Below are 13801 nucleotides of genomic sequence, written 5' to 3'. Positions count from 1 at the left end.
GTTTGACAGTTTCAGTTCAGCCACCTGTGCTGCTAAAGGGCGATGTTTTCTTTCCCTAGATGCGTGGCCTCCCAATGCTCCCAGGTCTGGTAACCCAAAACCACAGGCTATGTGATTATTCCTCTGCCCAACAGAAATGATTCCTTTGACCTGAATTCACTTTAAAGGACTGTTCACACAGAGGACGATAACTATAACTATAAAGTTTTAATAATTGTTCTAATTCCATGAGAATAGGGAAGTCTACACCACAGATATAAAAATAATGTCAAAGAGAAACAATATCGTTGCACTTGCTTTCAGAGCGATTTTTTTTTTTTTTACAGATAAAAACATTGAGAGTCAATTGAGCCTTTGCTAAGACCTTAGTTACTGTTGCTTTAAAAGAGCTTTGTAACAGCGTGTGCTTATTTTATATGGAACGTTATCGTCCATTGGTGTGTTTAATAATTTAATTTGTCCTACAGCCCCACTGGAGGTTTGCTGGGTGCCCTAGTGGGCCAAGCCCCTGGTTGAGACCCACTGGTCAGACTGTGAAATTAATAATAAGCGTGTTTCGGCACATCCATGGAAACAATTATTATTTTCGATCCAAAATTAACTCCAATGCCAATGCTCTGCTCACCCTCACCTCCATCTGCATTCACTATATCCAGCTGCCGCTCCACAGCCCCCTCCAACAACCAAGAGGCTGGTGCATCTGACAATAACAGCTTATCTAAACCCAGCACGTCTGTTGTTGCTTTGAGTCCAATGTAGAAAGGGTGTAACACAATAAATAATCACATGAAAGCTTTCAAGAAGTGTCTGGCTAAAATGGACATACACCATTGTTGCTCATTAGTGATGGTAGAAAATTTAATTGTTTCAAGACATTGACTTATTCACATGAAAGAACCCAAGCTAATGGAAAATGTCAAAGTTCTGGTTAGTTTGATGTGGGTTAAACAGATTTTTTTGTTTGTTTTTATTTGTTGGAGTTTTGGATGCTGTCAGAGGGCTAATTTTCTCTTTTTAACTCAGCTCAGTTTTTACCGTTTGAGCCATTTAGCAGTCATTTACAGTTGCTTATTACCCTTCATTATTAACCAAATCAGCACTTTATGCTTCAGCAGCCTTTAACAACTTCTGGCATGGACGTTTATGTACTTGCCAGAATTCCTGCAAAATAACATACATCCATCACATTTTTATGCCAATTTTAACAAAAATAAATTTTATGATATCAGTTTGAGTGAGCAGCACGTATTGCTCTCTCCCCTAGAAAAAAAAGATATCTTTGAAAGCAGCATACCTAAACATGGAACCCCTTAAAATTCTGTCTAGGTAGGCAGCTTACTAAGTTTTGGAACAAAGCTTGAAACACCGCTAGAAACCAATAGACTGATCTAAAAACAAACAAACAAACAAACAAAAAAAAAACTATGATGTAAATCAAGAACTTATTCAGTCCCTGTGCATTAAATATGGTTCTTAGAAAGTGAAGAACCTCCATATGTCCCATGAACTCTTTCCTTGATTCCCAAGCCTGACTCAGTCATTTAACAGGTTGTCTCCTTCCAGTACTCCATGATAGCTCTGAAAGCAGTTGACGGGTATACACTTGGTCACAGGGAACTATTTTTGTCAGGGAAGACATCTACTTGCTTATAATTATGAGTGTTAGGTTTCAGTTTGAAAGACCACTTCGGTTCGGTACAAAGAGAGGGTAGAACGAGAGAACGTTTGAAAGTGTATTTGGGTGGGGTCATGGGTTAAGCTTAGATGATGATGATGGATGCTTTTCCTCCAGGACTTACCCTTACTCAAAGGAGTGGAGAGATGTTTATCCTGTGTGAATCGCAGATGCAAATGTGGAACTGTGTAAACGCTTGCAGATATGTGTCTTTTAGGCATTTGTGTTTGAGCTTCTTATGCTTGTTAATTGGAATTGCCTCATGAAAAATAGTTCCAGCAAAAATGAGAAAAGAAAATTTCACAATATTTTTTACAGCTTTCAAACCTTCATTATTAGTGTATTCAAGGAAAGAGGTTAAATATTGCTGTGGTTCATTCTCTGGTTGGGAAGAGAATACATGGCCTTGGTAAAGGATATTTTGTGGTTTCCATTTTGCATCTGGTTTTGTTTTTTCGTCCTTCATTGTAATCATGTGGTTTCATTGAGATGTTACTGCTTCGGATTAGGCGAATAGCAAGCCATGTGGTGTTTTTTTCTTTATTTAAAATTTTCTGGGCTTAGAAATCGATGAAAATTGGCAGCTAGTATTATGAACACATGATGTAGACACATTTTGTTCGGGCAAACCATCTTATCAGTCTTTCGCTTCCTCCGTCGGGCACAAAGGAAGTCTCCTCCAAGGTCTCTGATGTTATTTTCGGGCAGTTTGTTGTCTGCCAGAGATAAGAGGAAGAGATTTGTTTGGCCTCCTTGAAAATGACTCTAGAATCATGTTTGCTTTGCTGGGCTACAGCTTAAGCTAAACTTCAAAATAATATTTTTTTTTTTTTTAGCAGATGTACAGTACAAGTGTGTTCATCGGTCAGTTTATAAAGTCTGATTAAGCTTGCTCAGCCAACAGAAGGGATACTTCCTTAATCAGGAGCCATTCACTGAGAATAAGCGGAAACTAATATTGTAAATCTACAGCCCTCTTTATCTCTCTCTCATACATACACACCCAACCCACATACACACATTCATGAGCTAACAGTCTATTCTCACTCAGAAATATACACACCACCCTGGCCTATATAGAGCTGGCAACTCTATTTTTTCCTACCACAGAATCACCAAATGCAGTTGAGAGCTGGTTTGAAACCAAAACGAAGAAGAAAATAGCATATAATATAATCACCCTTCCTTGGTAGCTTCAGGTCTGAGAAAGGCCCACCCATCATGCCCAGTGCTAAAACAAACATCTAAATTTATCCCTAGACACTTCTTCAAATAATTATTTATATCATCAACGGGATTGCTGATGAAAATGCTTGTTGAGATGATGCGCTAAAGTCATTGATATATGTTAATCTCATGCATAAATTGGGGCTTTAGAATCTAACAGTGCTCTAACAATGTTTTTAGAAAAAAAAATATATATAAATCATTGAAAATTTGCGCAGTTATGATGACTTTAGTAGAAGACATTCAGTTAGTCTGTATATCGTCATATGTTGGGGGCCGACTGAACCTGTACCGACAAGACTTTTTGTGTTGCCATCAGATCCTGGGTGGAGATTTTCAGGTATTCAAATATACACACACAAACACCCACACGTGCAGTTGCAGTAATGAACCCAAAATCACAGACAAAGAGAAGAAGCCTGACTATGAGTCTCATTAGGAGACTTTCCTTCAGAAAAATGCGTCCGCCAAGAGCGGTGAGTTTGTGCTACAATCTCTTCCTTTTTCTCAAGTTTGAATCGCGTTTTCCTTTTTTTCCCCCCAAATCCAGATGATCAGGCTTGGTTAGATCAGCTGCTTTACTCTTTAGCTTATTTATCTCATTCCTGCATTCCCACACCGAGCAGCTGCGGCAGAGAGTCTCTGGCTCAGCTGGACTTGAGACACAGAGTTTCACGCTCTGATGTTTCCACAGTTGTGTGTCCGGATGTCTGTCCTCACTTACTTTAGATTCAATTTAGTTAATTCAAATGAGTTGCAATAAAACAGTTTTTGAATGTTTTGTCACAACTTAATTGCATTGGTTTTAATTATTTTACATTTGTACATTTGAATTAATATTTTTTGTTGGCCATATCAGAGTATTACAGAGTAAATTGGAAATCAAATGGAGCTGCATTCACAAAAGCTGCATTTTGCCAGTTCAGTTCCGGCAAATGGAACAGAAAGAGTATAACAATTTGGTACTTTACAAAATTAAAATATGATTACATATTTTTTACATTAAAATTGTAAAACATATTAAATATATGTATTAATATTCATATTTTTAATGTTTTGTTTGAGTGGTTTCATCAAAGAAGCCAATGCAGAGCACATGGATAATATCCTTATCCTTAGATCTGTCAAAAATCTTTAAAAAAGGGCAAATTTAATATGCAAGTTGTTTTTTCATCTTAAGTTTATTGAACATTGTATTTTTTCAAATTTTTAAAGTGTATTTTTGCCTGTAGTTGTGGCTCCTTTTGATTAGTATTTAGTCTGTATTACAGTAACTTCAGTTTATGCATGCTATGACAGGCAAAGATATTTTGTTTAGACCAACTGCTTGCCTTTTGTAATGGTGTTTTTAGCTGTAGCCTAGAGATGGTGTGCTCTGGCTGTGAGCTTTGTCTTCCTTTATCAACAAATGTCACCAGAAGAAGCTAGAATGTGTTTGTTTGAATTCACAGAACATCCTGAATGAGAAGAAAGACCGTACTTGACAGTGCAGAGGTAGTGTAAACTGTTTCGAGTGAAAGAAAATGAAACTGCTACATTTAAATCTTAATCAAAACTCTCATACTGATATAAACCAGTTTGATTTCTTGGAGGTTAAAAGGGCAAGTCGTCACCTTACATAGTCCAGAAGGTGGAAATATAAACAGTGTCTGCAGCTTTTGCCACACATGTAGTTGTGTGTCAGGTTGATTGTGTAACGTCAGTAGAGGTGTGAAGATTCACAAGAAGAAGGGCGTATGGTAGTTGTGCAAAGACATCAGAAGAAAGTCTTTTATGATTACACAGAATTTTTGCCGCAGTATGTGTGACCTGGAAATGCAATGAAACCATTTCTACCTGAAGGCATAAGTATTACTCATACTTACAGGAATAATTAACCCCAAAATTTAAATTCTCTCAACATTTATTTACTGACTAATGAGTCTTCAACTTCTTGTTGAACAGAAAATAAAATATTTTGAAAGTCATCAAGGTCAAAAAGGTGAGTAACTAGGCTTGCCACCCGTCCCTTAAAATACGGAATCGTCCCATATTTAAAGGTAAAATGATGCGTCCCGTATCAAATCAATACGGGACGCGATTTGTCCCGTATTTTACAAATGCCAACATATAGTTGAATAAACAAAAAAGTATATTGCACTGTTTATAATACTAATAGCAGTTATAATTAAATCAATTTCATACGAGGTATTAGAGAAGCTAATTTGCGCGATTCCATTTTGGCATCTTTGTTTTCATAGAGACGGAGTCTCCAGAACGCGCGCAGTTAAAGCCCTTTCATGCGCTAAACCAGAGCGGTTTAAAACATCTAGAGCTCACATCCGCCCTTTGAACACAAGACTCTCCAGACGTAGGGATGAATAGGAAAATTATCCGTGTGTCTGTCCTGTAACTAATGATGAACGTGCAGTTTGCAGAGAAGCATTTCAGTTGCTCAGGTTGGACTGTCTGACTTAAAGGGATAGTTCACCCAAAAATGAAAATTTTGTCATCGTTTACACACACCCACAAGTTGTTCCAAACCTTAATAATTTCTTTCTTCTGTTGAACATAAAAGAAGATACTTTGAAGAATGTGGGTAACCAAAGAGTTTCTGGTCCCCAAGGACTCTGATAGAATTTATTTTATTTGTATTTATTTATTTGATTTTTGAGGACCAGAAGCTGTTTGGTTACCCACATTCTTCAAAGTATCTTCTTTTGTGTTCAACAGAAGAAAGAACTTTAAGCAGGTTTAGAACAGCCTGGGTAAATTATGATTTATATAATTTTTATTTTTGGGTGAACCATACATTTAAAGTGACAGACACATCTGTGCTTCAAGGTATAGGCCTATTGTTTTATTAAAATTGGGAAAGTCTGTTAATATAATATTCCATACATTATAAAAGCATGGTAGACATAATTATTATATTTTTAGACATTATTAGACAGATAAATTAATAGATTCTAATTAATGTTAGAACTTATTTATTAATTTATCATTTATATTAATCATAAATATATACAAAATGTCATATACATTTTTTACAAATTACTATTTAGAATTTAGATAAAAATGGGACGAATAAATGTAGCCCTAATTTGAGCAAATGAATATTAATAATAAAAAATTTATCCCATCTAGGTAGGAGCTGCAGAACTGTCAAAAAAAGAAGGGGGGGGGGGGGGAATGGTCATGAATGGGTGTCCCTTATTTTGCCTCTCTGAAGGTGGCAACCCTATGAGTAACGATGACAGACTTTTTTTTATATATACTATATATATACTTTTTTTGGTACAAGTTGGATGATACACATGCATGTCAAGGAATCAAAATGTCATAGTTCACTGTAAATGTTTTTTTTTTTTAAATAAAACAAGGATCATTAGAGTATATATTACAATAAAATACTATTTCAGTAAATTTAATGTAACACTTGTTTCTTTGTTATTATTTCTGAAATGTACTAGCAATTTCTGAGTGCAAATTGTTTCACAGTAAATCCTACATTTCAATGTACATATAAAACTACAAAAAAAACAAAAACATTCAGGACACATTAGCAACAGAATAGCAACCATAATTTCACAAACAACTACAAAAAAAACAAGCAACAAAATTGAATGAATCCATCTTGTTTTAAAGCTGAAAAATATTTTCCAGAGTGTAATTTTGATACACAGACAAATGCCAAAGTGAATATTTGAAGCAAAGAAAGAAAATGAGCCTCATTATGGTTTGATGACATGCGGTGAGATTTTTCCTGTGCTATTCTAATGAACATGCTCAAACATGTTTTCTTCCAAACAGAAATTACCTCATCATTTCCTCTTGGAGTCCATAAATACAGTTCCTTGGTTTTACTTCTCATAAGTTCCAAAGCATCTGATTGGTTCACAGAAACGTCACTCAGTCACACGGCGGGTCACAACAACCAGATGTCTGTAAGCCACCACTGAAACCTGCCACGCTGTACGCCTACTAGATTTGCAGCTGTGAAACCCCGTCTAATAATACGTTTGCTCATGGGAGCGTGTGATATATATATAAAGAGAGCGCCCCTGCCTGAGACGCATGTTATTGGTGGCTTCACAGTCTGTGGTCTGAGATGAATTGTTGCCATAGCGTTTCTGACCAAATACACCAGGGTGGTGGCACAAACGGAACGGTATTCAGGCTCCGCCATTTCATAGCTTCTCATTTTCTTCCCTTCTCTGTCTTTCTTCCCTCTGTTTCCCATTACTAACTTCATCCCTCACTACAATTAGAAGCATAGAAGAGGCCACTTCTGGTCTTATAAGGAGTGAGGTTTACATCAGTGGGTTTGGTAGAACTTTGTGAGAGAAAGTCTTTATCTAGGGGTCTCAGTTTAAAATTGTTACAGTAAAGGCTCAGGCTCATGAATCTTATTAGTGAACTCTAGTTTGAGTTGTTCGGTGTAAGCAGGCCTGTGCCACTCACCATTTATGCTTTGAAGTGGCCTGGAGGCTTGTGGTTTTTCAGGGCCATTCCTCTATACACTGTATAAAGAGCATTCTTGGACTGGGATGTGATGGAAAAAAGACTTACTTTGCAGATGAGGCAGTGTTTTCATATGTTTATGTTTATGTTTATAGAATGCTACAATATTTGTATATAGTTAGTTGTTCTCACTAATGTAAGCATCACTATTATTATTGCTCTTACTACAGAATAAGGATGAGAAAACACCTCAAACTGTAGGTATTAAACTTTGGTGCATAACTTGTCCTGCACTGTTTATTCTATAGAGATGAATGATTCTTCATTTGTTGAGGAGAGTTGTGCTGTTACTTTTTTAAATGTGTGATTTCTGGTGACGGCTGACAGATAATAAACTGAAATAAAAAAATTAAGCTATCTGGGGAATGGGGATATCACTTCAAATATCACTTAGAAGAGTATAATCAGAATTTAATTTAGACTTGGGAGGGACTCCTAGCAACTTCATAGCCACATAATATAAATCTAAGAATCTAGTTAAAAATGGTCAGACCCATTTGTAAAATAACAGAAAGATGTCCTTCACATGAACCACAATGAATCAAGTCATATGTGTCCGCTTTTGGCTCTTCTCCATTTTCAGAATCCTTGTCTTTTATTAGCGTATAAATAGCTCTCCGTTAGTCATGTTGAAAGCGCTACAAGAGCTCAGATTTGATAATGGTGATGTACTGGGACTGGAATGTGCCATTTCTGAATGCTGATGAACTGCTATATTAACTCATTACCATTAGAGACAGATATGAATGTTCCTATTAATACCTTTGTGATTTTTTTTAACATGGTTAAATGACAACATAATTACAATGAAATCCATTTTTTTTTTTTTTACCATCATAAATAATTTTGTCTCATCCATCAAAAATTGAGTTTACAATTATGAACATATAGTGGATGGAAGTCATGCGGTGAGGCATTGCTCCAGAATAAATGTTAATATTCACAAAATATAGATATACTTAAAGCGTTAGTTCACCCAAAAATGAAAAATTGGCCCATTTATTTTACCCCCCCCCCCCCTTAAGTCATCCTAGGTGTATATGACTTTCTTCTTTCAGACCAATCCAGTCAGAACTATATAAAAAAATTGTCTTCGATCTTTCAAGCTGTTTCATGGCACTCAGCGGGTGTTACAGTGCATCAGTCCAAAAGAAGTTAAATAAAAAGCGCCCATCCATAAAAATGTGTCTCACATGGTTCCAGGGGGTGAACAAATGCCTCTGGTAGCGAATCGATGCATTTTTGTAAGAAAAATATCCATATTCAAAACGTAATAATCACTTTAATGTAGCTTGCGCCAACAGTTGTACACAGATGCAGCTCTGATGCAGTGCAAGCTAGATTAAATTGATTATTACATTTTAAATATGGTTATTTTTCTTACAAAAATGCATATATTTGCTTATAGTGCATTATACATGTCACTAGTGTGATTAAAACTGCTTCCTAACCTTGTTGTTTATATCAAATATTAAATACAGTTATTAATGTATAATTTATGGTTATGCACAATCACATCTGGCTAGTTTCTAAAAGTATTAACTATACAGCTTAAATGACACAAGCTTTGAAATTTTAATTGCACATTTCTGATTTTAAATGCTCTGTAATGACTTCCATTGTAACTGCATTACTGTTGAACCTGGAACATTCCTTTTAATCCACTGAGTGCATCTGTGTCTAGAAGGAAAGATATTTTGGACGGCTATAAGTTTGGCATTCATTTAGTGGTGAATACAATGAAAAGTGCCTACGGCTGAAATGAAAACACTCTACACAACAAATACATCTGGTTAAGTGGCACCAGAAAGACAGAATAGTGCAAGTTCATGCATGATATCACTCAGTAAACATTGTTCAGAGGTTGAGTCATGAATCTTCATTTTATCATGTGCCAACAAAGAACTTCTATATCCCCCTTCACATTTGTAAAAAAAAAAATCATTTGTATTCACCTCACAAAAGTCTGTTTCTTATGTGTGTCCATCTGCTGTCCCAATAACCGCCCTCATTCCGTTACACTTCCTCCCACTGAACAAACACAGTGTGTGTTTGTCCATGTGCTTTGCTCCCAGTCTACACACACACACACAGATCTACAAACCTACAAGTATCTGGGATGCTGATGTAAACAAATAGGCTATCAGATAAGTTATTATATGGTTTTACCATATACTGTAGGCCAACTTCCTCATACCTGAGACTTGCATATTGGTTTGCTCAGAGAAGCAGGAGCATTTTTATGACCTCAAAAGCTTGACTAAAGCTCTTTCTTAAATTTGTGTAAATTTGAGTAGGCTTGGGTCAGGTCATTTGATGTTTGTGTGTTTCTGGGGGCGGTAACCAGAGCAGAGGTGTGAACAGCTGTGTGTTACTACATCAGCGACCATATGTAAAAACCCTCCCCTCTCAACAAACACATATCACACACGTTCAGTAAAGATGACAGAGGCTGCTGAAATGCCTGCAGGCATTTTCTCCAGCTCAGTAACTTTACCTCTCTCCTCTTTTTCTCCTCCTCTACCCCACAGAAGTCAGGATGGCAATTGCTCATTCATGTCTTTTTTTCTTCTCTTTCAGTCGGCCGCATCAGATGGTGGTGAGTACTCTGTTTAAACCCTTATATACATTATTGTTCAAAAGTTTGGGGTCAGTTAAAAAAAAAGAGAAAGGTTTCTATTTCAAATAAATGCTGTTCTTTTGAACTACAAAAAATAAAAATAACAGTTTCCACAAAAATATTAAGCAGTGCAACTGTTTTCAACAATGATAATAAAAAGAAATGTTTACTGAGTACCAAATCTGCATATTAGAATTATTTCTGAAGGCAATGGCTGCTGAAAATGTTCAACATCATCACAGGATTAAAATACAATTTAAAATATATTAAAATTGTTATTTTTAAATAACTTGATAATAACTCACAATAGTACTGTTTTACTGTACTTTTATTTTTCTTTAGAGACCTTACAACAAATCGTTGCACGGAAAGTTACACAAAGATTTTGGTTTAGGTCAAAGTACAGAGAGAATGTTTTTGGGCATGTCAAAAGCAAAAAGTGTCAGTAAAACTGTCAGCAGGCCAATGAGAAAGTTTCCTTTAATTTGCAAGTTATGACAGTGATATTTAGAAAGAAAGCTTTGAGGTTTGTCTGGACTTGTCTAGTGAAGAGCAAGGAAAACAAATATTATGCATGATAGAGACCGCAACTGTTTTTAACTAAGATACAAAGCAGCACAAGTAATATATAAAGTAGCTTTACTTGCTTACAAATCACAATTTGTTTTGTATTCAAATCAGCAACACTTTAAAGTATGTAAAATTCTTCTAACCCTAAACCATTACCATTAAGGCATTTGCACACTGATTTTACCAAAATGTGTAAACACTGTGGCTCTGTGGCCTTTTCACCATTACTTAGTTTGAGCAACCTGACCAGCCCAACACAGCAACACTCACTCAACCAGTCAAGTGAGTTTACAGTAAAACAGTTTGACTGACCAACTTCAAACTGAAGCAAACCTGTTTGAAAACATTCATTATTTTTTGAATTTAACTGTTAAGACTAGTGACTGAAATAAAAGGGGTAGTTCACCCAAAAATGAAAATGTTATGCTTATCTGCTTACCCCCAGGGCATCCATGTTTCTTCAGTGGAACACAAACTGAGATTTTTAACTGTTGCAGTCTATCACTGTTATAATGTAAGTGGATGGGAATCACAGCTAAAACATACAATAAAAAAAAAAAAAACAGACAAAACCAAATTAAACCCTGCGACCCATGACGATACATTGATGTGTAAAGACACAAAACGATCTGTCTGTGCAAGAAACTGAACAGTATTTATATATTTTTTTTTTTACCTCTGATGCACTGCAATGCCTGATTGTCTGAACTGTATTGAGTGCGTCCTTGACACAGGCTGTTTCTCAATATGCGTTCTTCAGCGATCTTGCGTCCTTGTGTTCTGGCTCTACGTCATCATTAACCGTCGAATCGAGGATGCATCGAGTGCAGACTTGAGAGAATCGAGCCGTTAGAAATCCCAGAAGACGCCACGGGCGGCCGGTGTACGGAAGCCTGCAAGCTTTAAACTCGCTCTTGCAAATACTTGACGGCTCTCGAAAGTAAACATTTATCATTTTGTTTTGCTTAATTTTAATAAAGTTAAAAGACCCGGAGAAAGTCTGCAGTATTTTTATTGGCATATTAAAATGAATCTTAACATAGTCATAGTTGAACATATAACGCTGTAAAATAAAATGATAAACATTATACTTTATGTAAATATTATCTATAATAGTATGGCATGTTTTAATAAGTTATTACTAATAAGTTAAGATTAATAAGTTATTTTTTTGTAATGTTGTGTTATATTTATGGTTCATTGGCCGCTGCTTATGCTGTGACTATGCAATCAGTTAAGCAAGAACGCAGCACATCTCAATACTCATAAGGGTGCGTTCTGTGTTCTCGCGTCCTTCCAAGTTCGTTCTTCGAAGGAAGCTTACCAAGTCCGTTCTTTGCGTTCTTGGAATTGAGAAACAGCCCATGTGAGGCGTCTTCTTCTTCTTCTTGCTTTACGGCGGATCGCAGAATTATAAGTGCTTTACCGCCACCTATTTCTTAAATGGACCATTGACACACTATCTACAATCTCAATTGGGAGTGTCAATGGTCTGTTTGAGAGATAGACAGTCAGGCATTGCAGTGCATCAGAGGTAAAAAAACGATATAAATACTGTTCAGTTTCTTGCACAAACCGATCGTTTTGTATCTTTACACATCAATGTATCCTCACGAGCCGCAGGGTTTATTTTAGTTTTGATTGTGTATGTTTTTTGTTTTTGTTTTATTGTATGTTTTAGCCATGATTCCCATCCACTTACATTATAAGTAACAGTGATAGACTGCAACGGTTTGCGTTAAAAATCGCAGTTTGTGTTCTACTGAAGAAATAAAGTCACCTACATCCTGTATGCCCTGGAGGTAAGCAGATAAACATCAGATTTTCATTTTTGGGTGAACTATCCCTTTAAGCACAATGATGAGTCTTGTAGTTATCTGCATACTGTCATCTTAACATGAACAATCATTCCCACTCCTCTCCTCATGCCACAGTATTAAAGACATCTCATCTCAGAACTGAGAAGTGATTTTGTTTTAGTGATCCAGACCAGAACAGTTCATGAATCTGATCCTAAATCATCTCAACTGTGATATTTACTCTTTGCCTTATCCAGAGCGCAGTGGTCTTGAGCGTCATGACTTCGGCAGTGTGAGCAGTTTGGAAAGCAATAGTAGTCTGCCCAGCGTCACCAAACAATTTCGCTTCTCAGAGCGCCGTGTTGCATCATGGGCCGACAGCTTTGAGCGTTTGCTCCAGGATCCTGTGGGTGTCCGCTATTTTTCTGTAAGTACTGGAGTGTGTCTTAGACATGTGCTTATTGTTAACTATATACAATTCTTATGGCCTGTGAGCTTTTGACAGACTTGCCTTTGTGTATATCAGATTGATGGTTTGTGTTGTTTCATCTGTTGACACCATATCATAAAGTAGAAGTGTATTAATGTCACAGGATAGTGGTTTAGAACCAAATGTACTTTTTTATGTTCCTGCAGGAGTTTCTAAAGAAAGAGTTTAGTGAGGAAAACATCCTATTCTGGCAGGCCTGTGAATGCTTTAGCCAAGTTCCAGAACATGACAAAAAGCAGGTAATCATCTGCAACACATACATGGTTCCCTCAGTCATGCACATTCAGTCTTGCTCATTAGGACTCTGTTGAAATCCTCAGTGACCCTTAAAGTGATATTTTACCCAAAAATGAAAGTTCTGTAATCATTTACTTAACTTCATGTTGTTTGAAATCTTAAAGACTTACTTTCTTAAATGGAAAAATAAAAAAATTATGAGAAGCAGAATGCCCAGGCTGCTCTTTTTCATACAAAAAAGTAGATGATTTAGTTGGTAACTCCAGAAAGGACAGAAAAAATAAAACATCATAAAAGCAGTACAAAAGAAGTCTGCGTCATTTGTGCACAATATTCCAAGTGTTTTGAAACCATTTATTAGCTTTGTGTGAGGAACAAACCAACATTTAAAGATGAAGAACGTCAGTTTTTTTTAGTATTATTTTTGTACTGTTACAGAAATTATTCATATTTTGAATTACCTACTTTTATATTTTAAGTAGTCATTTTAATTGTAATACTTCATATATTTTTATATTTGAACAAACTTTTATTTATTTATTTCAGTTAGTTTCCAAGATTTTTTTTTTTAAGTTTATGTATGTATTTAATTATTTATTAAGTTTTTCAACTAATATTTATATATATATTTTTCAGCTTTAATTAATGGAAATTATTTTTTATAGTTTTAGATAACAATA

The 13801-nt window shown here is 36.0% G+C and overlaps 1 protein-coding gene across 3 annotated transcripts in view; it reads left to right on the top strand.

The window, feature by feature from the left end:
- LOC109093997 (regulator of G-protein signaling 12-like) overlaps positions 1-13801 on the top strand; it is a 35817-nt gene that overhangs the window by 11359 nt on the left and 10657 nt on the right. For all 3 annotated transcript variants that reach the window (XM_042759616.1, XM_042759615.1, XM_042759614.1), the window contains exons 4-6: positions 9986-10004; positions 12652-12821; positions 13031-13123. In XM_042759616.1, the coding sequence (XP_042615550.1) occupies positions 9986-10004; positions 12652-12821; positions 13031-13123 (282 nt within the window). The remainder of the gene's footprint in view (positions 1-9985; positions 10005-12651; positions 12822-13030; positions 13124-13801) is intronic.

Source organism: Cyprinus carpio, chromosome A7 (genome assembly GCF_018340385.1).
Source record: "Cyprinus carpio isolate SPL01 chromosome A7, ASM1834038v1, whole genome shotgun sequence".
NCBI lineage: Eukaryota > Metazoa > Chordata > Actinopteri > Cypriniformes > Cyprinidae > Cyprinus > Cyprinus carpio.
This window is presented reverse-complemented; position numbering and strand designations above follow the sequence as displayed.